This window comes from Myiozetetes cayanensis, unplaced genomic scaffold (genome assembly GCF_022539395.1).
Source record: "Myiozetetes cayanensis isolate MyiCay16 unplaced genomic scaffold, myiCay2020 scf26, whole genome shotgun sequence".
In the NCBI taxonomy this organism is placed as follows: Eukaryota; Metazoa; Chordata; class Aves; order Passeriformes; family Tyrannidae; genus Myiozetetes; species Myiozetetes cayanensis.
Window position 1 is genome coordinate 2,923,387 of NW_026087477.1, and position 21,289 is coordinate 2,944,675.

A 21,289-nucleotide genomic window follows, 5' to 3' on the forward strand; every position below is an offset into this window, starting at 1 on the left:
CCTCACCCACCCCACAGAGCCCCTCCCTGCCCCAGGGACCCCTCCCCACCCCACAGAGCCCCTCCCTGCCCCAGGGACCCCTCACCCACCCCACAGAGCCCCCTCACCTGCCTCAGGAAGCCCCCTGAAGTCTCCACAGAGCCCCTTGCCCAACCCACAGACCCCCCTGCCCACCCTGCACCCCTGGGCACAAGCCAGAGGGGTCAGACCCGGCTGTTCTGGAATGGGAACGGGAAGGGGCAGCACTGAGGAGCCCCCAGCCCCAGCCCCGGGGCTGCTGAGATGTGACACCCCCTCCCACCCAGCCTGGGGGCCCGGGGGGGCTGCGCAGGGGGTGCCACTGCGACCCCACCCCTGGGGAAGCCCCTGCTCACCTTCAGGGCATCGATGGTGTTCTTGAGGGCGCAGAGCCGGGCCGTCTGCTCCAGGAGCCGCGCCGAGGAACTGCGGGCTAGGGAACAGCACGGGGACCGTGTGGGGTGTGTGGGACAGGGACACAGCATGGGGACAGTGAGGGGTGGGACAGGGACAGGGAACAGCACGGGGACCGTGTGGGGTGTGTGGGACAGGGACACAGCACGGGGACCGTGTGGGGTGTGTGGGACAGGGACACAGCACAGGGACAGTGAGGGGTGGGACAGGGACACAGCACGGGGACCGTGTGGGGTGGTTTGACCTCCTCAGGTTGTTACCAGGGCGTTTCAGGGGTTCTGGGGGGTTTGACCTCCTCAGGTTGGTGCTTGGGGGATTTTGGGGGGTTTGACCTGCTCAGGTTGGTACAGCAATGCCCCAGGCCGTGGCTGAGCTCCCTGTGCCACACCCCTCCCGGAATTCCCTCGGGAATGTCGTGCAGGACGTACTGGACTTGTTCTGCCTCATGTCCACCACCTTGGCGTTGGCGCTGAGCTGGTACAGGGTCTCCAGCAGCTGGGTGGTCTTGCGGAACAGGGTCTGCGTGGGCAGCCCCTCCCCGGGGCGGTCCCGGGCCGGGGCCACCCGCGGCACCTGCAGCGGGGCCAGGCTGGCCAGGTCCATCTTCATCTGGGCACCCTGGATCGGGACACGGCGGGAGCAGCGGGGAAAGGAGTGGCCGGAGGGAAAAACGGGATAAAAACAGCAAAGCAGGGGTTAAAACTCTCCCAAGCCCAGCAGGGCGTGGATCTCCCAGGGGTGGGAGCAGGGATGCCCAGGGGAGCCCCGGGACACTCAGGCTCATCCCACCCGGACCACATCCCATGCTACCCCTGGACACGCCCCGACCCCCACCCCCAAACCTTGAGCATGTTGTTCTCGTTCTTGAGGTGCTTCAGGGAGAGCTGCAGGGCGTCGATCTGCTGCAGCAGCAGCGGAGAGTCCTTCACCTGCACGGGGCCGGAGCCGCCCCCCGGCACCTGCCCGGCACCCACACCTGGGGGAGGGAGGGAGGGACAGGCCCCGGTGTCACCCGGGGTGCTGGCACCGGGCACGGGGACACGGCGGCTGCCACGTGTGCCCAGACACCAACAGGACCATTCCCAACACAAGCAATTCCCCAGAGAAGTCCCTGGCACCCCTCACGCCCCCTCAGCACTCCCAGTGCCCCTTCCTGAGGGTGGGGGCTGTGCCAGGCACTCCAGGGACACAGCTCTCCAGGTGGGAGTCACCCCACTCTGCCCCCACCACAATCCCACGCTCATCCCTCCCTTCCCAGTCCCCCAGGAGGCACCAGCCAGCAGATCCCAGGGTCAGCAGCATCCAAGGAGGACCCGGATCCTTCCCCTGCTCCCAAACCCAGGGAGTTGGGCACCCTGGGACACCTTCCCCCCCCCATACACTGTGTGTGTCCATACCTCGCTGCTGCTCCTCTGCAGCACAGGGAGAGACAAGGAAAAGCAGGATTAAAGCCCTGGACTGGGCAGGAAAGGAGCTGGGGGTAGAGCCATGGCCCTGTCTGGGGCTGATCCCATTCCTGGCTCTGGGAGCAACATCCCAGCAACTGGGAGTGATCCCAGCAGCACCTGGGGGATGGCACAGAGCTCCTGGGCTGCTCCTGCTCCTTTGGGAGTGAGGCCATGCTGGCAGTGTCCCCGGGAGCCAGGGCTGGGGATGTGGGGACACGGGAGAGGCCGCGGAGGGACAGGAGCATCCAGAGGATGCTGCACTCCAGAGCTGCTACATCCCCAGGCTGCTGCATCCTGCATCCAGAGGATGCTCATCCAGGTGTTACCCATCCCAGCTCAGGGCCAAAGGCTCAGAATGCAGACCCACCAGATCCCTGCCACACTGGGGCCACGGGCCAGGCTGCTCCATGGCCACCTGGTCATTCCTGAAGGACACCCCAGCTCTCCATTCCAGAGGCCACACACTGTCCTGCAGCCAGAGCTCCTCACAGAACCCAAACACCTGCTCCTGCTCCAGGTGGTTTTGTAGGGTACTTTGAGCAGCAGAGCTCCAACACCCATCTGTGCCCAGGAGAGCCCCAGCAGGCACGAATCCCGTGGGATCATCCTGCCAAAGGGACACCCTGGGCTGGCTCCAGGGATCATCCCATGCAGGGACACCCTGGGTGGCTCCGTGGAGGTGCCCCCCTGTCCTGCCTGCCCAAGGCAGCTATAGGAGCAGCATTCCCACGTGACCCCTGTGCCAGGAGGACACCCCGTTCCCATTCCAGCCCCGCACCTCCGGCGATGCCGGACACGATGGAGGCGACGCCCGAGGCCGGGCCCCCCCGCAGCCCCTCGATCGTCCGCTTGGACTGGTTGTTCAGCCGCTGCTTCAGCTCCACCTTCTCCGACTCCAGCTGGTCGATGTCGGCCTGGAGAGCGTCCATGGTCTCCTCAAACTCCCTGGGAAGGGCACATGGAGGGGCAGCTGAGGCAGGGACACTGCAGCCCAGGACCCCTTGTCCTGTCCCTCCAGGCCTTGCCCCCAGTCCCTCTCCAGCTCTCCTGGAGCCCCTTTAGGCCCTGCCAGGGGCTCTCAGGTCTCCCTGGAGCCTTCTCTTCTCCAGGGGAACCCCCCCAGCTCTCCCAGCCTGGCTCCAGAGCAGGGGGTAGCTCCAGCTCTTGGAGCATCTCCGTGGCCTCCTCTGAACTCAATCCAGCAGCTCCACATCCCCACACCCATCCCACACTCACTTCTCCTTCTTTTTGAGCAGTGTCTGGGTCTCATCCAGTTTCGTCTGGATCTTCTCCACGCGATCATCGGCGTCCTTGGACGCGCTGTCCAGCTTCTTCTCCAGGAGGCTGAGCCGCACGTTGGCCTCGCTGAGCTCCTCGCCCTGGAGCAGCAGGGAGGGAATCAGTGACCTCCTGGAGCTGGGGGAGTCCCAAAATCACCAGGACCCACGGCTGGAACCCAGGAACAGATCCCAGCTCTGACCCTGAGCATCCCAGAACACCATGGGGAGAGGCCAGGGCAGGATCTGGAAGGTAGTACCTCCCTGCCCACAGGAAGAACATCCCCAGGAGATCTGGCTAGGACTTGGGATCATCTGCTCCACAGGTAACAAGCCACCCTGAGCAGGGAGGTGATTCCCACAGCATCCAGGAAGGCAGGGGTGGGTGAGGAACATGCAGGGATCAGGGAGGGACAGGCAGGGGTCAGTGAGGAAGAGCCAGGAAGGCAGGGGTCAGTGAGGAAGAGGCAGGGATCAGTAAGGAACACCTTACCTTGATCTTGAGGGACTTCTTCAGCTCCTTGATGACCGTCTCCCTGTCCTCCAGCTTCAGCCCCAGCCCCTCGGCGTCCGTGATCTCCGCCCGGAGCGCGGCCGCCCGGAGCTCTGCTGGGGGCGTGGGCTGGGACAGCGGGACAGGGCAGGTTGGGATTGCAGGGAGAGCCCCAGAGACCGCCCCTGCCCAGCTCCCTGCCCACGTCCCTCGTGGCAGGGCGGGGCCCACAGCTGGTGACAGGGCACAGCCGGACCCACCTTGCTCTGCGGGCGGTCGGCGTCGTACTCTCCCTCCTGCATGGCCGTGGCCATCTTGTTCATGGTGGCCATGAGGATGCTGCAGGACTGCCGCAGGCACTCGTAGGGACTGATCCCCTGCGAGCCGTAGATCTGGGAAGGGCGGGAAGGACGTGGCTGGACCCCTGGGCCACACTCCCAGCCCCCCGGACAGCCCCCTTCCCACACCCCACAGCTGGGGTTTCCCTCTGATGTCCAGGAATGTCCCTCTGATATTTAGGAATTACCATTAAAATCCACATCCATCACACACCTTCCCTTCCATCAACAAAACTAACCAAACCAAACCAAGCCAAAAAATTCCCCTGCCAAAAAATCAAAATAATCATCAAAGTCATCCCAACACTGAACCGAAGGGGGGAAATTGCCACAAAATCCACCACTTGTCCTTTCACCACAATTACAATAAAATCAGCACAAAGTCCAGAGACTCCACATCCATCATGGCCAGGGAAGGAGCTGGGGAAGGGGCTGGAGCACCAGGAGTGGCTGAGGGAGCTGGGGGGCTCAAAGAAGACTCAGGGGGACCTTCTCACTTTCTACAAGAATCCCCCATAATCAATCCCCTCCGAGGGATGTGGTAATATGGAAGAGATGTTCCACCATACATGGTGGTGGCCTTGGCAGAGCTGGGGAATGGTTGGACTCAATGGGCTCAGAGGGATTTTCCAACCTAAACCATTCCATGCTGCCCTGATCCCAGCTCAGCTCACTCTGTTTCCCTGAGCTGCTGCTCAGCCTCCACAGGGCACGTGCCCAGTCCATCCCACAGCTCCCAGTCTGTGCTGTGGCTGTCCCTGCCCTGCCCACACGGGGTGCAATTCCACCCCTCCCCTGGGAGCTGCAGGACGGGCAGCACAGGGCGGAGCCGCACGCCCCGTGCGCGTGGTGGCATTCCCGGCTCGCTCCCAGCGTCCGAGCCCTGGCGCTGCCCCTGCCCCACCTGCTCGCTGACTTTGAAGGCCAGCTCCTCGAGGCGGGCGGCGGGCAGCCCCTCGGTCTCGGCCAGGGGCGCGATGAGCTGGGCCCCGGCGGCCGCCACCTCCTGCAGCACGGCCACCACCCAGGTCAGGTGCTTGCGGCACTCCAGCAGCGTGTCCGACACCTGCGGGACACAAAATCCACGGACACCACGTCTGCCTGTGCCCAGGGCAGGAGCTGGGAAGGGGCTGGAGCAGCAGGAGCGGCTGAGGGAGCTGGGGGGGCTCAGCCTGGAGAAAAGGAGGCTCAGGGGGGACCTTCTGGCTCTGCAACTCCCTGACAGGAGGGGGGAGCCGGGGGGGGTCGGGCTCTGCTCCCAGGGAACAGGGACAGGAGGAGAGGGAACGGCCTCCAGCTGTGCCAGGGGAGGGACAGGTTGGATATTGGGAAAATTCTTCCTGGAAAGGGCTGTGCAGCCCTGGCACAGCTGCCCAGGGCAGGGGGGAGTCCCCATCCCTGGGGGGATTTAACAGCCCTGTGGATGTGACACCTGGGGACATGGTCAGGGGTGGCCTTGACAGTGCTGGGGAATGGTTGGACTCCATGGACTAAGAGGGATTTTCCAACCTAAACCACTCCCTGATTCCATGATCCCAGCTCAGCTCACACCATTTCCCTCTGCCCTGGGCTGCAGCTCAGCTTCCACGAGGCATTCGCCACTGCCCAGTCCATCCCACGGCTCCCAGTCTGTGGCTGAGGGGGTCCCTGCCCCACTCACCTGTGTTCCAAAGCCCAGGGCCGCGGGGATTCCCGGCGCATCCGTGCCCGGCATCCGGCGACGGATCTTCTTGCAGAACTGGCGGATGTCGCTGCAGGACGTCTCCAGGTCCTTGAGCAGGATGGCCAGGTCTGCTGCCTCCTGCCCGGCCTGGGGACACAGGGGCACCTCAGAGGGACACTGGGACATACAGGGATCTCAGAGGGACACAGGAACAAAGGGACACTGGGACACACAGGGACCTCAGAATGATATTGGAATAGAGAGGGACCTCAGAGGGACACAGAGACACAGAGGGACCTGAGAGGGGAAAGGGCAGAGGAGGAACTTCAGACAGAGGGACACAGGAACAGAGGGGCATGGGGAAACCCAGAGACCTTAGAGAGGGACACAGGGACAGAGGGACACAGAGGGACCTCAGCTACAGGGACAGCAGGGAGCTGGCACACACACAGCCATGCCAGCAGGTCCTACCTGGAGGAAGGTCCTACCTGCAGGAAGGCCCGGAGCCGACACACCTCCACCCCCATGCAGTCCAAGGCACTCTGGGTGAACTGTGGGCACGAGCACAGGTCAGGGAGGGCCCTGGGGCAAACTGGGGCCCCAGGAATTCCAGGATGGACCCTCCCACCACCCTGGGATTTTCAGGCACAGGGAAAAGGGCTGGGGCAGTCAGGCTATTTCTGGCCTCTTTTGGTTTCACTCTGTGGGGAGCAGGACAGTGATCCTTCCCTTGAGAGCTCTGGGGTCCCCCTCCCTGACCCCAGAGCCCTCGTGGCCACCACGGGGGAAGAGCGACTGCACTGGGAAAGGGACAGCAGGGGCACCTCAACTCAGAGGGATCCTGAGGGGTCACAAAAGCAGAGAGCAGGGATCAGGGAAGGGTCGGGATTCCCTCTCACCTTGATGTGGTCAGCCAGCTGCAGGGTGCAGTCCTCAGCCTGGTCAGCCAGGTGGATGCTGTACAGGTGCTGTGGGAATGGCAGGATTGTTCCCACACGTAAGCAACCCAACGAGGGAACACTCAACAAACCCCAAACCTCGAGGGTTTGGCCCAATTTTTAACTGAAAGTGGCAATTTGTGCAGTGACCACCCCTAGAGACCCCCCAAAAGAGCAGGTGGTCCTTAATTCCACAGGTCAGCCAACCTGGCCTGCAGGTGGGGTACAGGAATGTGGGATGGGAGACCCACATCCCCAGGGACACAGCGCAGGGACACGGCCCCAGGGGACACGGCCACAATCCTGAGTGAGGACACCCAAAGGAAAGGGCTGCCAAGGAGCCAAACCCAGCTGATCCATGTGCCCCGAGAGTGACAGATCCAAGGCAGGATTCCCAACAGGTGAGGTGGCACCTGCCCCCTCTGTGTCCCCCCAGCCCCACCTGGTAGTACTTGATGGCTTTGGTGAGCGGCTCCACGTTGACGGTCTCGTCCAGCTGGTCCTTGTGGAGCAGCTCGATCAGGAAGTCCAGGGAGCGCTCGTGGACACTCATCTCGGGGTACAGGGTCCCCACCTTCTTGTACACCTCCACACTGCACTTGTTGAGGGCCCTGGGGCACAGGGACAGTCAGAAAGGGGTTGGGATGCACCTCTGGGCAGGACATGGGGAGGGGGAGCCCCAAGGTGCTGCTGGCCTTGGGACAGAGACCCAGCTGGTGCTGAGAGCTGGGCCCTTCCCGGGCCACCTCCTGGGGAACACAAGGCAGGGTCACAGAGAAGTGACCCCTCAAAAGGCAGTAAGGGGATCCTGCTGCTTATTTCTATTCCAGAATCCCTTCCCACGTCACCTCTTGGGGGGACACAAGGAGGGTCACAGAGAAGTGACCCCTGCCAAGGCAATAAGGGGGATCCCAACACTCCTTTGCAGCCCGGCTCCCCAGCCCCCCGTGACTGTGTTCCCAGAGGCTGTGAGGGTGGCAGTGGGGGCACAGGTACTCACTGCTCGTATTTGTGGAGCGTGGCCTGGAGCAGGCTCAGGGAGTACACGAGCCCGGCGGCGAAGCTGAGCTGCTCCCCCGCGGCCCCGCGCAGCCCCGCGCGCTCCGCGCAGCTCTCGCTCAGCTCGAACCTCTCCTGGGCCTGTTTGCTGATCAGCTCCGCCTGGGGGCACACAGGGAGAGCCCTCAGGGCGTTCCTGTGCTTCCCTGCTCTGCCCCGCTCAGCCACGGAGCAGCCACACACCCCCCACATCCCCCAAAAGTGACGTGTCCTGGGAAAGAGTGACCTGCCAACGCCACCACCCCCACGGGCAAGGGCCTGCCTGCTCCCCCTCCCCTCTCCCAGACCACTTCAGAATCATGGAATCATGCAATTATTTGGGTAGGATAAAGGCCCTTAAGACCATCAAGCCCAACTGCTCCCCCAGCACTGCCCAGGCCACCCCTGACTGTGTCCCCAAGTCCAAGACCATGACCAGCATCCACAGGGCTGTTAATTCCCCCCAGGGATGGCGTCTCCCCCCTGCCCTGGGCAGCCTCTTCCAATCCTTTCCAGGAAGGAATTTTCCCAATATCCAGCCTAAGCCCCACCGAGGGGGGGGACTGCAGTTTCCCAGGAACTTTTGGAAGTTTCCCAACAGTAAGCTCTGCAAATCCCAATCCAGCCGGGACAGAGCCAGGGTGTTCATTGCCCTGGCAGTGTCCATGGCCAGCCCGTCCCACCTTGCAGATGAGGCGGGGGATGAGCAGCAGCACCAGGACGCAGTCGTGGTCCCCGCCGTGCCGCAGGAAGCTGTCGGGCATGAAGGAGGTGAGGAGGGACACGTGGCGGTTCGCCTGCTGCACTTCCATCTGCCGCAGCTCCATCTCGATGGCCTGCGGGACACGGCGTCACCGGCTGCTCCAGCCCCGGCACAGCCCGGGCCAGGCTCCTCCAGAGCGGGAATCCTGCTCCTCCAGGACACGGCAAAGCCTCGCTACCTGGCTGGGACCTCACAGTGCCACCCCCTGCCATGGGCAGGGACACCCTCCACTACCCCAGCCTGCTCCAAGCTCTATCCAGCCTGGCCTGGGACACTGCCAGGGATGGGGCAGCCACAGCTCCGTGAATAACCCGGTGCCGGTGCCTCAGGAGCACTCCCAGGGCACGGATGTCGCACCCAGCTCTGCCTACCTTGGCGTGGGCTTTCGTCTCCGCAAACTTGATCTTGAAGTCGAACATCTCGGGGGGTGGCTGCTGCTGCTTCTCTGCAGACGCTTCCTGCTGGCTCATGAGCTCCCGGTTCACGTCCTGGGCACAGGGAGGGCATGATGGGACACAGGGACACCAGCACACAGACAGGGAACCTCACACCCTCAGCACCCCCCCCCAAACCTCCCAGTGCCCCCTCCTGGGGGCTCCTTCTGCAACTCCCAGTGGTGGGTGGATGGGTGAATGCACCGAGTGCATTCCAGGCACTGTCCTATAGCCAAGGAATCCACAGGTTCATTCCCTGCCTCCCTTCCCCGCCAGGAGACTTGAGCCCAGGGTTGGGACAACCATCATCGGGAGGAATTTCTTCCCAATATCCCATGTAAATATCCACTTTTCCAGCAGGAAGGCATTCCGTGTCTCCCCAGGCTCTTGTCCCAGGTCCCTCTCCGGCTCTCTTGGAGCCCCTGGCACTGGAAGGGGTTTCAAGGTCTCTCTGGAGCCTTCTCTCCTCCAGGCTGGACATCCCCAGCTCTCCCAGCTTATCCCCATAGACGAATGGGGGCTTTCCCAGAGAAGCTCCATGGGGGATCACTCTCAGGCACCAGCCATGTCCCGCTGTGCCCAGACCCCACAGGAACAGGAGGGAGCTGCCTGTCCTGCCCCAGGGACACCTTCCCTGGGGATGCTCCCCCGGTGCCCAGGTGGGACGAGCGGGAGGCTCCGAGGGGCGGCACCTGGAGGTGAGCCGTGAGCTCCCGGTACTTCTTGATGGTCTGCTGGTAGTCGGCCACGGTCTCCTGCGCCGCCTCCACGCGCTTCTCGGCCTCGCGCACGCGGCCCGTGGCCATGTCCAGCTGCTCCCGCAGCTCCAGCTCCGTCTCCCGCGCGTTCTCCTGCAGCTCGTCGTTCATCTCGTTCATGGCCTCCTGCAGGGAGGGGCACAAGGGACACGGTCACACCCCGGGGTCCCCAAGCCTGTGGGGAGCTTCCCTGGATCCCAGAGCTCCTGCTGCTGGGGCAGGCCCAGCCCTCCCACCATTCCAGCCCCGGCCCTGCCCCCCCTGAGCAGCCCCAATCCCAGGGGAATCCTCACCAGGTCCCCGACGGTCTCACGCAGCTCCCGGACCTTCTCCTCCAGGTCCAGGTTCCTCTCCGTCAGAGTCTCCACCATCTCCTCGGCACCCAGAGCTGCATCCACCTGCAATGCAATCCACATCCACATCCACATCCACATCCACATCCACATCCATTCCCTTGCAATCCAATCCAAATCCACATCCCAATCCATCCACCTGCAATCCAATCCAAATCCACATCCACACCCCAACTCAGCCCCCTGCCATGACACGCATGCCAGTCCATCCCTCTGCAACCCAATCCAAATCCACATCCTAATCCATCCCCCTGCCAGGACACACATCCCGCTCCATCCTGGAGCTCAGCATCACAGCCAGCAGCTCCCAAATCCTGTCACACACCGTGGGATCCCTCTGACAGGCTGTGGGACGTGGCTGAGGAATTCCTCATCCCATCCTGGGCTGAGAGCAGGGCAGACAGTGCTCAGCTCCCTCCTGGGAGCAGGGAAAAGCACCCCTCAGGAGAGCAAGCCCATCCAGACCAGCTGGCAGCTCCAGGAGGAAGACTCTGCATGGCAAGAGCCTTGGCTTTGGCTCCTGGAGCTGTTCCTGGCTCCTGTGGCTCAGGGCATGAGGCTGGAGTTCAGCTCAGCTGACAGGGACCACATGGAGCAGCCCTGGGAACAGGGAGCATAATCCATGCCCAGTGCTCAGGAGTCACCCCATGGCCAGGCAGACCCCAGCACTGCCCCACTGCTGGAATACGGCTGGGAATTAGGGAATATGGGACCAGGGGTGTACCACCATGGCATCACTGGGTGTGGCTCTCCAGGAGGTGACCCAGCAGCTGCTCAACACCCCAAATGGCCACAAAGGGCTCCAAATGTCCATAAACCTCCCTTCCCACCTCCCCCCCAAGGACTCACCTGCTCCTTCAGCTCATCCACCGTCTTCTCTGCCTGCTTCACCTCCTCCTGCAGCTTCTCCCGCTGCTGCCGCAGCGACTCCAGCTCCGTGTTCTTCTTCTCCATCTGCTTCTGCAGCTTCACATGCTCCTGCTTCTCCGAGGCCGACAGGTCCCTCATCCTGGGACAGCCACAGCTCCCATCAGGGCCCAGCCCAGGGACAAGGCCCTGCTCCCTCCCCAGTCACTGCCCATCAGCAGGAATTCCATGGGCTGCTCCGGGGAGGGACTGAGGGAGCACGAAGGGGCCTGGGAAGGAGGTTTGGGAAGCAGAGCTGGGCTCCTACCTGACCAGAGCCTCCTTGAGCCGGGCATTCTGCTCCTCCAGCTGTTTGACCTGGTAGCTGGATGCTGCTCCATCAGAGCCTGAGGAGGAAGGGAAGAGCCATAGAACCATGGAATCACAGAATCCCAGACCGGTTTGGGTGGGAAGGGACCTTAATTCCCACTCAGTGCCACCCCTGCCACAGGCAGGGGCACCTTCCACTCAACAGTGCTGCTCCAACCTGGCCTTGGACACTTCCAGCCACAGCTGCTCTGGAAAAATCCATTCCAGCGCTTCACCACCCTCACTAGGGAGGAATTCCTTCCCAATATCCCATCTAACCCTGCCCTCTGGCAGTGGGAAGCCATTCCCCCTCGTGCTGTCCCTCCAGGACCTTTTCCAGAGCCCCTCTCCCGTCCCACCTTTCTCCTCGATCTCGTGCTTGAGGATCTCCAGGTCCATGGTGAGATATTCCACCTTCTCCTTGAGGGAGTCCACCTCCTGCTGCAGGGACTCTGCGCGCTCCTCGGCCATCTCCTTGTCCAGCGTGGCCATCTCGATGGCGTCGGCCGTGTCCGCCATCTCCTCCATGTACCGCTCCTTGGCCTCCAGGGCGTCCTTGGCCTCCTGCGGGGGCACAGCGGGTCAGGGCATCCCCAGCACGACCTGGGGACACCCCACAGCGAGCCTCAGGCCGTCAGCGCCCCTCGGGGCTCTCCCAAACGAGGTCAAATCCAAGGAACACCAGCTCATCTGGGGTGAGAGGGGACAGCCCACGGGCAGCGCTCCGGGGTGTCCCACTCCCTTCTTCCCTGCTCCACACCCCCACCCACAGAGAGCCTGGCAGGAAATCCACCTCCAGGTGAGGATGAAGGCATGGAGACAGGGAATACTGGAGCAGACAAATAAATCCCCAGGGAAACAAACCAGGAATCCACCCTGGAAAAGCAGGGCAGGGAGAAGGAAATGCTCCTTGGCCTCTTGGATAGAGTCCTGGGAACTGCAGGCACAGGTGCCAGGAGAAGGATACCTGTCCACGGGGACAGGGGAAAGGGAGCACCTGGGGAGAGGGAAGAGGGAAGCAACATCCCACCCGCCTCAGCCCAATTCCCAAATAAACCTGACGCTGATCAGGAGCAGAGGAAATGGCCTCAGGTCGTAGGAGGGGAGGTTTAGGTTGGATACTGGGAAAATTTCCTCACAGAAAGGCAGTCAAGGCTGGAATTCCCCCTGGAGTCACCTCTCCCAGCACTGCCCCTCTCCCAGGGACACCCACTGACCTTCTTGGCCTCCTTCAGGCGCTTCTGGAGGTCAGCCTGCTGCTCCTGCATTTTGCTCTTCCATTCCTGCACCTGCTCCAGCTGGATCTTGTACTTCTCCAGCTCTTTGAGCTTCGCCTTGTCCTCATTCCGTTTGATCTTCAGCGTCTCCAGCTTCTCCTCCAGGTCCCTGACCTGGGCACGGAGATTCTCCTCCTCCTGCAGCAGCAAGCCAAGAGTTAGGAAAGGAGCAGGGACATCCCTTGGAGAGGGTTCAGGGGGCATTCCTGGACCCCCACGGAACCTGGCATGACTTTTGGCATCAAGTTTGGGGCAGTTTAAGAGAGGGACAAGGGCTTGGAGTGCCAGGACAAGGGGGAATGGCTTCCCACTGTCAAAGGGCAGAGCTAGATGGGATACTGGGAAGCAGTTCCTCCCTGTGAGGGTGGTCAGGCCTTGGAATGGATTTTTCCAGAGCAGCTGTGGCTGCCCCATCCCTGGCAGTGATGCCTCTGGCTCCCCCTGAGGTGACCCTGCACTCTCCACTAGAGCCTGCTCAATCCCACTGCAGCATCCAGGTCATTCCTAGGTGATCTCCCCCAAGGGAAAACTGATCCAGGTCCTTTTCCAGCAGCTCAGCTCCCAGGGCAGGGAAAGGCTGAGCCAGCACTGCAGAACCCAGGGAAAGGGCTGCAGGGATGAGGGACGTGACCCTGCTCCCTGGCAGCAGCCTCATGGATAAATCTTCAAATCCCAAAGCTAGTGACAGCAAGGAATAGGTCTTGGAAAAATCCTACACAACATTGGAAACCCCCCTTTGATTCCCTCTCTGGTGCTTTCCCAGCCCTGGACACTCCAATGCCACCAATAAAACCATTTCTGCACTCAGTTACAGAAACCAGGTCCCAGAGAGCTCAGGAACTGGGGACATCCCCTCTTCCCACCCCCTGGTATCTCCTCCAGCCCCTTCCCCTCTGTACCCAACCCCCAGACCAGCTCCTTGTACTCTCCCACTGTTCCCTCCCTGCCCTTGCACCCCAAATCTCTCCCAAGCCCTAATTAATTAATTACTTAATTAATCAAACCAGGATAGAAGTGACAAAGAACGACTTCAAAGATCAAAGCAGGAATAACTCTGCTGATTGGAAACCCCCAAGTTCGGGAAGGATCGGAGCTGTCCGGGCGGGCTTCGCATCCCGAGTCAGGAGGGTCCCCCGGGAGGGTCCCCGGGAGAGCCCTCGGCTCACTGGGCACAACTCACCTTGGTGGGCGAGGGCACCGGGGGTGCCCCCGGGGAGCTGAGGCCGGGCGTGGGGATCACGGGGGCCACCAGCGGGGTCTGGGCAGGGGTCCCGGGCTCGCTGCTGCTCATCTCCCCCCCCGAGGCCGAGGCCGATCCCGAGGGGCCGGCCGTGCCGCTGGACGCCGCCGACGTGGGGGTGCGGGTGGGCTGGAAACGGCACAGGGAGGGGTCAGGGCACGTCCTCAGCTCTCACCTCCCGCTGGGGCACCTCCGGGTGGTTCCCAGACACCCATCTCCAGGTGACAGTGGGGACACCCAGCCCCGCCTGTGCCCCTTGTGTCCCCCGGGAAGGCTGGGAGCTCACACCGCTCCAGAGGAGCCGGGCTCGGCCAGAGTTCACGGATAATCCATTGCACAAGGGAAGCCCCACAGGGTGCCCGGACCAGCTGGGGCTGTCCCATCCCTGAAGTGTCCAAGGCCAGGTTGGATGGGGCTTAGAGCAACCTGGTCTTAGTGCCACCATGGCAGGAGGAGGCACTGGATGATCTCCAAGGTCCCTCCCAAGCCAAACCATTCCAGGATTCCATGATTAATGGTCCCAGCTCCAGAAGGTGAGACAGCAAAACCCTGGAGCCCACCAAGACAGGAACCCAGTTTTAGGAAACAAAGGGAAAACGAACAAGGAGTGAGTTCCCACAGTCCAGGGAGCCCCAGCAGGGCCTGGAGGGGCTGGAGCTGCTTCATTAGTGCTTATGATGCTGTTAATTAATCACTGGGACCCAGCGCCGAGGCTGAACCCAGGAAGGGGAAAAGGGGAGCCAGTGCCTGAGGGAAGCACCAGGTGCCCCCAGGCCCTGCTGGTCTCCTCACAGACCCCGTTTTTGGAGCACTCACCTCTGGCTGTGTAAATTAAATTTCCTGACTTTATTTTACTCCTGGAAATTGGATTTGTTGAGGTTTCACCAAGTGTGTGGTTTCACCCACAGCCAGGCATGGGCAAAGCTGGGCAGGAGCAGCACCCACCCTCTGCCCCTACTTTTCCCAAAACAGAGGCAAATCGGAGTTAACTGGACTGCAGCAGGTCCAGAGCCCCCTGGACACACCCAGTCTGCCCTCCTGGGGTGATCCTGGCTCTCCCAGGGATGGAGAACAGGGAACATCTCAGCAGGACCGGGCCCCACGTGCCTCCTCCCAGACACAGCTCAAACCAGGGGTGTTTGTGTTCCTGGTGCTTTAGGGACCACAAACCCCTCACAGAGGGCAGGGTTAGGTGGGATACTGGGAACAAACTCCCTGTGAGGGTGGTGAGGCCTTAGTGCCACCATGGCAGGAGGAGGCACTGGATGATCTCCAAGGTCCCTCCCAAGCCAAACCATTCCAGGATTCCATGATTAATGGTCCCAGCTCCAGAAGGTGAGACAGCAAAACCCTGGAGCCCACCAAGACAGGAACCCAGTTTTAGGAAACAAAGGGAAAACGAACAAGGAGTGAGTTCCCACAGTCCAGGGAGCCCCAGCAGGGCCTGGAGGGGCTGGAGCTGCTTCATTAGTGCTTATGATGCTGTTAATTAATCACTGGGACCCAGCGCCGAGGCTGAACCCAGGAAGGGGAAAAGGGGAGCCGGTGCCTGAGGGAAGCACCAGGTGCCCCCAGGCCCTGCTGGTCTCCTCACAGACCCCGTTTTTGGAGCACTCACCTCTGGCTGTGTAAATTAAATTTCCTGACTTTATTTTACTCCTGGAAATTGGATTTGTTGAGGTTTCACCAAGTGTGTGGTTTCACCCACAGCCAGGCATGGGCAAAGCTGGGCAGGAGCAGCACCCACCCTCTGCCCCTACTTTTCCCAAAACAGAGGCAAATCGGAGTTAACTGGACTGCAGCAGGTCCAGAGCCCCCTGGACACACCCAGTCTGCCCTCCTGGGGTGATCCTGGCTCTCCCAGGGATGGAGAACAGGGAACATCTCAGCAGGACCGGGCCCCACGTGCCTCCTCCCAGACACAGCTCAAACCAGGGGTGTTTGTGTTCCTGGTGCTTTAGGGACCACAAACCCCTCACAGAGGGCAGGGTTAGGTGGGATACTGGGAACAAACTCCCTGTGAGGGTGGTGAGGCACTGGAATGGCTTTCTCAGAGAAGCTGTGGCTGCCCCATCCCTGGAAGTGTCCAAGGCCAGGTTGGACAGGGCTTGGAGAAAACTGGGCTTGTGGTGGAACTGGATGGGCTTTAGGTCCCTTCCAAACCAACCCACTCCATCCCATCTCCTAACTCCATCTAACCCCTGCCCCATGCAGGTGTGAGGCCAAAGGATCAGGAGGTCCCACAGGACATCCCATCACAGCTTCACCCAGCACAGAGCCCAGGAACAAGAACCACTCAAACCCAGGGAATGGGACGGGATCCCAGTGCCCTGGGGCTGACAGAATCAGCCAGGGAGCAGCCAGGGAGGATGGAGCCCTTCCTGCAGCCTCCCCCAGAGACAGAATATTCTCCATTTCCAAACCCAAACTCCACTGTTACAGAGCTTTTTGAGGATTTCTCTCCACGTTTCCTCTCCTCCAGCCACAAGCCCCTTGCCAAGGTGAATCCTGCTGGTCCCAAGCACAAGCTGGAACCACACAGCCCTGCAGGACACCTCAGGCTCTCTCCTCTGACAGGAAAGGTCAAGATCCCACTGAAAAACACCCCACACAAGGCAGGACATTCAGGGACCAGCAACCCCTGCAGGGACCCCCAGCAGAGCCTGGGCACTGCCACACAGACTCCACGCTCTGCTCCCTCAGCCGAGCTCTCCCACGGCCATTTCACCCAGGGAAGGGATCCCAGGGATCTGGACCCGCTCCAGAGGAGCCCATCACTCCCGGGAGCGTCTCTGGGCTCTGCGTAACCAGGTGGAAGGACAGCAGGGCCCGTGCGGCGGGACTGGCACCCCATGGGCCGTGTTTGGGTGGCACTGGCACCCGAGGGGATGTGTCTGAGGTGGGGCTGGCACCCCTGGAGCTGCCGGTGCCCCCCACGCTCGGTGCCCCCCCAGCTGCTCACCTTGGGCCGGCGGGTGCTGGTCTGGAGGGCAGCGGGAGCGGAAGCAGAGAGGACAGACAGTCACAGGACAGAGGAGCAGAGAACAGCCGAGCACAGAACAGCCGGCGGCGGCAGAGCAGGAAAGGAGACAAAACACAGCACGGCATCGTTAGTGCCCGGCATCGTTAGTGTGCCCAGCTGAGCCCGGCATCGTTAGTGACTGTGGCATCAGGTGGGAGCTCGTTAACCCACTCCCTAGGCCAATCCGGGGAGGACCTGCAGGCACAGCTGGCACAGCTCCCATGGGACCTCCTGGCACAGCTCCCGTGGGACCAGGGGAGCCTGGAGCCAGCGCAGCCCCTGCTGCCCCCCCAGCCCCATGAGGGGACAGGGCAGGGGACAGGGAGGACTGTCTGAACCCCCACCCCAACCCCACAGACACCCCGGGGCACATCCACCGTTATTTCCAAGGAATTTATACCTCCAGAGGCAAAGGCTGGTGCAGGCTGGCAGGGCACTCCAGGCTCCGTGGGCAGGGGGGGTTTGACCCCCCACGCCTTTCCCGGAGGCCCCCAGAGCAGGAGGCTGAAGGGATTCATTTTAGACAGGATTATTCCCTCCTCTCAACTCTCCACTCTCCTGGAGCCCCCAGGGCTCTGCACTCTTTAACCATAAATCCCAGGGATATCATGGAGCTGCTCCCACACTTACAACTTTTCCATCTGTGACTGGAATTAAATCATCCATGACTTTGGAGCAGGACCCCCCCACCCCTCCATGCACCCACACATGCAGCAGTGCCTGGCAGCAGCTCGGAGCGGGGGAGGCCATGGGGAAACAAATATTAAATTAATGACTATTTTTCCCATTAAAACCAATCCCTAATTGATGGAAAAGAGGGAGTGGCGAGGCTGGTCCCAGGGGCAGTGGATGGGCAGGAGCCCTCCAGCGCAGGCAGAGAGAACATCTGTCCAGAGGCAGCCTCGGAGTACGTGTCAAACCTTCCACACTGTCCCTCATTTCTGATTCCATGACCTAATGCCAGCTGGGAATAACCAGGAACAGAACAGATGGATAATGGTGCTGCCACATGATCCCAGCCTGGAATGCAGTCAGGACAGGGGGCATAGGGAGCCCCTCAGGGACCGATACCCAACACGGCCATGCTCCCCCTGAGGCCTCAGGACACCTTGGAACTGGATTTTCCTTTCTTCAGGATAAACCTGGATGTGTTTTCAATTCCAAATGCCCTCTGGCATTCCTTCGGCTAAACCCTTCTTTGCTCACTTCCAGCCTTCTCCCAAAGGCTGCACTCCATGGGACGCCCATTTCAATCCCAAGGGAGACATTCCCATCTTCCACAGCGTCTGCGTGGCCAAATTTGCCAGGAAAATGGAATGACAGCAGTGAAACCTCCAAACCCTCAGGGCTGGCTCAGGAAGCCCTTCAGGGGTGCTCCAGAATCTTCCCAAAGTCCGACTGAGCACCGATTCCATGGAGCAGCACCAAAAATCTGGGAAACACCTGGAAAACTGAAAACTACCTGGGGATTCCACACGTGGAGATGCCCCCGCTCCCTGCCACACACACTGGGCACGGTGCTCCTGGTGCCCTGCCCCGTCCTGCTGGCACAGGAGCCCCTGCAGTGGGGCAGGGCTGGGGGTCCCACACCGACCTCAGAGTCCTGGACACGGGGAATTGTCACCAGAAGTCACCGAGCCTTTTCCAGGGAGACACTGAGTCCTGTCCTGGGGGACGCCAAGCCCTGTCCGGGCTGTGGGATGGAGGCACACCAACTCAAACTCCACCTCAAACCACACTGAACCCTAAAACCAGGGAGAAACCTCCTGGTAACTCTCCCTAAACCCATGTGGAATGACAGGGAATAATCCTGCTTTGTGCCTCCTCCAGGGCTTTGGTCCCCTCCATGTGCAGACCACCAAAAGCTGAAGCTCTGAGAGCCCCGGGATCCTTGGAGAGGGCGCAGAGGGAAGTTCTGGGATGCTCCGGGATGCTCCAGCTGCTCTCTCCATCTGGGCTGGGCTCCTCTCCGTGCTGGCTGTCCCTGTCCATCCGTCTGTCCCCATGGCACGGCTGGCACCAGCCATCACTCCTGGGCTCTGGGAAGCCCTCGGCACGACGGTGCCCAGGATGGGACACGGATTCCCTGGATTGTGGCATCACGCTGGGCTGGGAGCAGATGCTCCAACCCCACCTGGCCCCCCTGGATCCGGGATGCTCCGAGCACCCCCTGGGAACGCTGCTCCACTCGGAGGCTCCAGGCTCTGCTGTGTAATGCTCTGCATCAATATTTGATGCCATTATAAAACCTCTGATCCCTGGGGAGTGTCGGGAGCTCTGAACCGGCATGCTCCGAGATGGACTTGGCTCCTGGCAGCAGCAACTCTGGAAAAATCCTCCTGGAAATCCTCCTGGATACCATGGACTGCCTACGGCAGGGCTGGCATCACCCGCTGAGTGTGGGGTGCCAGTCCTGCAGGTCCCTCCTGACTTTGTTCTGCTCCAAGTGTGGGAATCCTGATCCAGGCGGGAGAGCTGAGCGTGGGATGGGTGAGCAGGTCTGTGTGAATGTCACCTTCCTGCAGGACAGTGGAGGAGCCACTGAACGCTTCTCCTGGACAAGGTTTGAGGGTTCCTGATGTGGAAAAGCCGAACTTCCCAGACCAAAGCTGCTGCTGCTGCTGCTGCTGCCAAGGATTCCCTGGAGTTTCCGGGAGGGTTCCTGCAGCAGCTCCCAAGCAGGGCAGGCAGTGCTGGAGGTGATGCCTGGGAACTGTCCCTCTGCAGGCCCACGCTGCCCACCCGAGCAGGCAGGATGCCACCCTGCTCACCTCCCAGGAATTTTGGACCAGCCCTCTCCAGACACAACCTGCAGCAGGATGAGCCCCTGAGGTGTGGCTACCTGGGCTATTCCTGGGAACTCTGCATTTTAAACAACCACCTAGCCCACACCCAGTCTCACAGGTGTGATCCACGTGCAGGGGGAGGAACAATGGGAAAAGCAGGATGAAATCCAGGTGTGGTGCTGAGCACCGGCAGCCCCCGCTCCCGCTCCGCCGGGGAAGAGGGAAACAGCATCCCTAAAACTTTCCATTTGGAAGCGGATTAGCAGGGACACGTGACCAGGTGTGTCAGTGTCTGAGCTCGGGAGGTGCAGGTGTAAACCAGGAGCATTTACTGCCAGGTACAGGCACAGCCCAGCTCAGGTCTATTCCCCAGCATCAGCCAGAAATTCCCAGGATTTCTCTTTAAGCCGAGCAGTGTCATCCTGGTTACGCTAAAAATAAACATATAGGCCAGTGCCCGCGCTGTCACCTGCGGGAATGGCAGCCCGGCAGGGACCTGGGCACCGCCGGCCTCCGGGAATGCCGGGGGCCGATCCCGGCGGCAGGAAAAACGGGATTGTGGGCATGCACCTTCCCCACGGTGGGCACCTGGAAGCAGGGATGGCATCGGCACCCCCAGGCAGTGGGGATGGCATCGGCAGCGGGGTGGCCCCGGTAGCAGGGACAGGGATGGCACCGGAGGCAGGGACAGGGCCGGGAACGGCCCCGGTGGAGCCGCAGAGCCGCTGCATTCTCCCGGCCCGGGGACACCGAGAGGGGACCCGGGAGCTCGGGAGGCAAAGCCAGCCATGACCCGCTGCTGCTGCTGCTCCCCCACCGCCCCCCCGAGCCCGTCACGCTCCCAATTACAGCCCGGCAGCATCAACGCGGGGAAAACGGGGAAAAGGGGGAGGAGGCGGGTCGGGAAGCGGGGATGCGATGCCGGAGGATGCGGTGCCGGAGGATGCGGTGCCGGGGGATGCGCTGCGGGGGACCGGGGGCTGCGGGGCCGGAGGATGCAGGGCCGGGGGACCGGGGGCTGCGGGCACGGACCGTACCTTGCGGGTGGCCGGGGCCTGTCTCATCGTGGCGGAGGAGCGGCCGGAGCGGGAGCAGACGGAGCAGCGGGTCAGCACGGCCGGACACGGCAAATGGCCGCGGCCGCCGCCGGGTCCTGCCGGGGGGCTCGGGAGGGGGTCGGGAGGGCTCAGCGGGGTCTCAGCGGGGGCTCAGGGGGTGCAGCGCAGCCCCCCGGCCGCGGCCGCTCGTCCCCGCTCCGCGGTGGCTCCAACCACCGCCCCGGCGGCTCATGACATCACCGGGAAGGGGCCGCGCCGGCGGGCGCCGCTCGAGCCGCGCGGTGCGCGGATGGCGATGGGGATGAGCGGGATGGCGAGCGTGAGGATGGCGATGACGATGCTGCTCCCGGGAGGGGGGTCCGCAGCAGCTCAGCACCCCGGCACAGCCGGCGGGTCCGGAGGGCTCCGTGGCTGCGCCCGCGGCCAACCCGCCCTCTCCGGCCCGGGGGAGCAGCCGGGACCGCCGGGCACAGCCCCCGGGCACGGACAGATGGACACACGGGCAGAACTGAGCCCGATGGATGGACAGATGGACACACGGACAGCTGCGGGGCCGGGTCCATCCTGCCGCGCTCCCATCCAGCGCCTCCTGCCAACACGGGGGGATTCCCAGGAGCTCAGGGCACCCCTGCACGGCTGAGGGTGTGCAGAGACCACCACGGCCTCGGAGAGTCCCTGCCCTAAAGATCCCTGCCCCGAAGATCCCCTGCCCTAAAGATCTCCAGCCCCAAGGAGCCCCCGTGGAGAGCACTGGGC

General features: G+C 62.1%; 1 protein-coding gene across 8 annotated transcripts in view; it reads right to left on the reverse strand.

Annotated features, from left to right (window-relative positions):
* DCTN1 (dynactin subunit 1) overlaps positions 1 to 21,289 on the reverse strand; it is a 45,895-nt gene that overhangs the window by 961 nt on the left and 23,645 nt on the right. For 3 of the 8 annotated variants that reach the window (XM_050320934.1, XM_050320933.1, XM_050320929.1), the window contains 25 exons: positions 20,513 to 20,530; positions 16,630 to 16,650; positions 13,608 to 13,796; positions 12,368 to 12,565; positions 11,510 to 11,714; positions 11,110 to 11,188; positions 10,785 to 10,944; positions 9,876 to 9,980; positions 9,517 to 9,708; positions 8,762 to 8,878; positions 8,311 to 8,463; positions 7,590 to 7,750; positions 7,032 to 7,200; positions 6,551 to 6,619; positions 6,140 to 6,202; positions 5,649 to 5,798; positions 4,893 to 5,054; positions 3,911 to 4,042; positions 3,651 to 3,779; positions 3,117 to 3,259; positions 2,659 to 2,825; positions 1,830 to 1,844; positions 1,275 to 1,408; positions 861 to 1,050; positions 375 to 451 (listed from right to left, as the gene is read on the reverse strand). In XM_050320934.1, coding sequence (XP_050176891.1) covers positions 375 to 451; positions 861 to 1,050; positions 1,275 to 1,408; positions 1,830 to 1,844; positions 2,659 to 2,825; positions 3,117 to 3,259; positions 3,651 to 3,779; positions 3,911 to 4,042; positions 4,893 to 5,054; positions 5,649 to 5,798; positions 6,140 to 6,202; positions 6,551 to 6,619; positions 7,032 to 7,200; positions 7,590 to 7,750; positions 8,311 to 8,463; positions 8,762 to 8,878; positions 9,517 to 9,708; positions 9,876 to 9,980; positions 10,785 to 10,944; positions 11,110 to 11,188; positions 11,510 to 11,714; positions 12,368 to 12,565; positions 13,608 to 13,796; positions 16,630 to 16,650; positions 20,513 to 20,530 — 3,198 coding nt within the window. The remainder of the gene's footprint in view (positions 1 to 374; positions 452 to 860; positions 1,051 to 1,274; positions 1,409 to 1,829; positions 1,845 to 2,658; positions 2,826 to 3,116; positions 3,260 to 3,650; positions 3,780 to 3,910; positions 4,043 to 4,892; positions 5,055 to 5,648; positions 5,799 to 6,139; positions 6,203 to 6,550; positions 6,620 to 7,031; positions 7,201 to 7,589; positions 7,751 to 8,310; positions 8,464 to 8,761; positions 8,879 to 9,516; positions 9,709 to 9,875; positions 9,981 to 10,784; positions 10,945 to 11,109; positions 11,189 to 11,509; positions 11,715 to 12,367; positions 12,566 to 13,607; positions 13,797 to 16,629; positions 16,651 to 20,512; positions 20,531 to 21,289) is intronic. The other 5 variants (XM_050320932.1, XM_050320931.1, XM_050320930.1 and 2 more) reach the window with 4 other exon arrangements.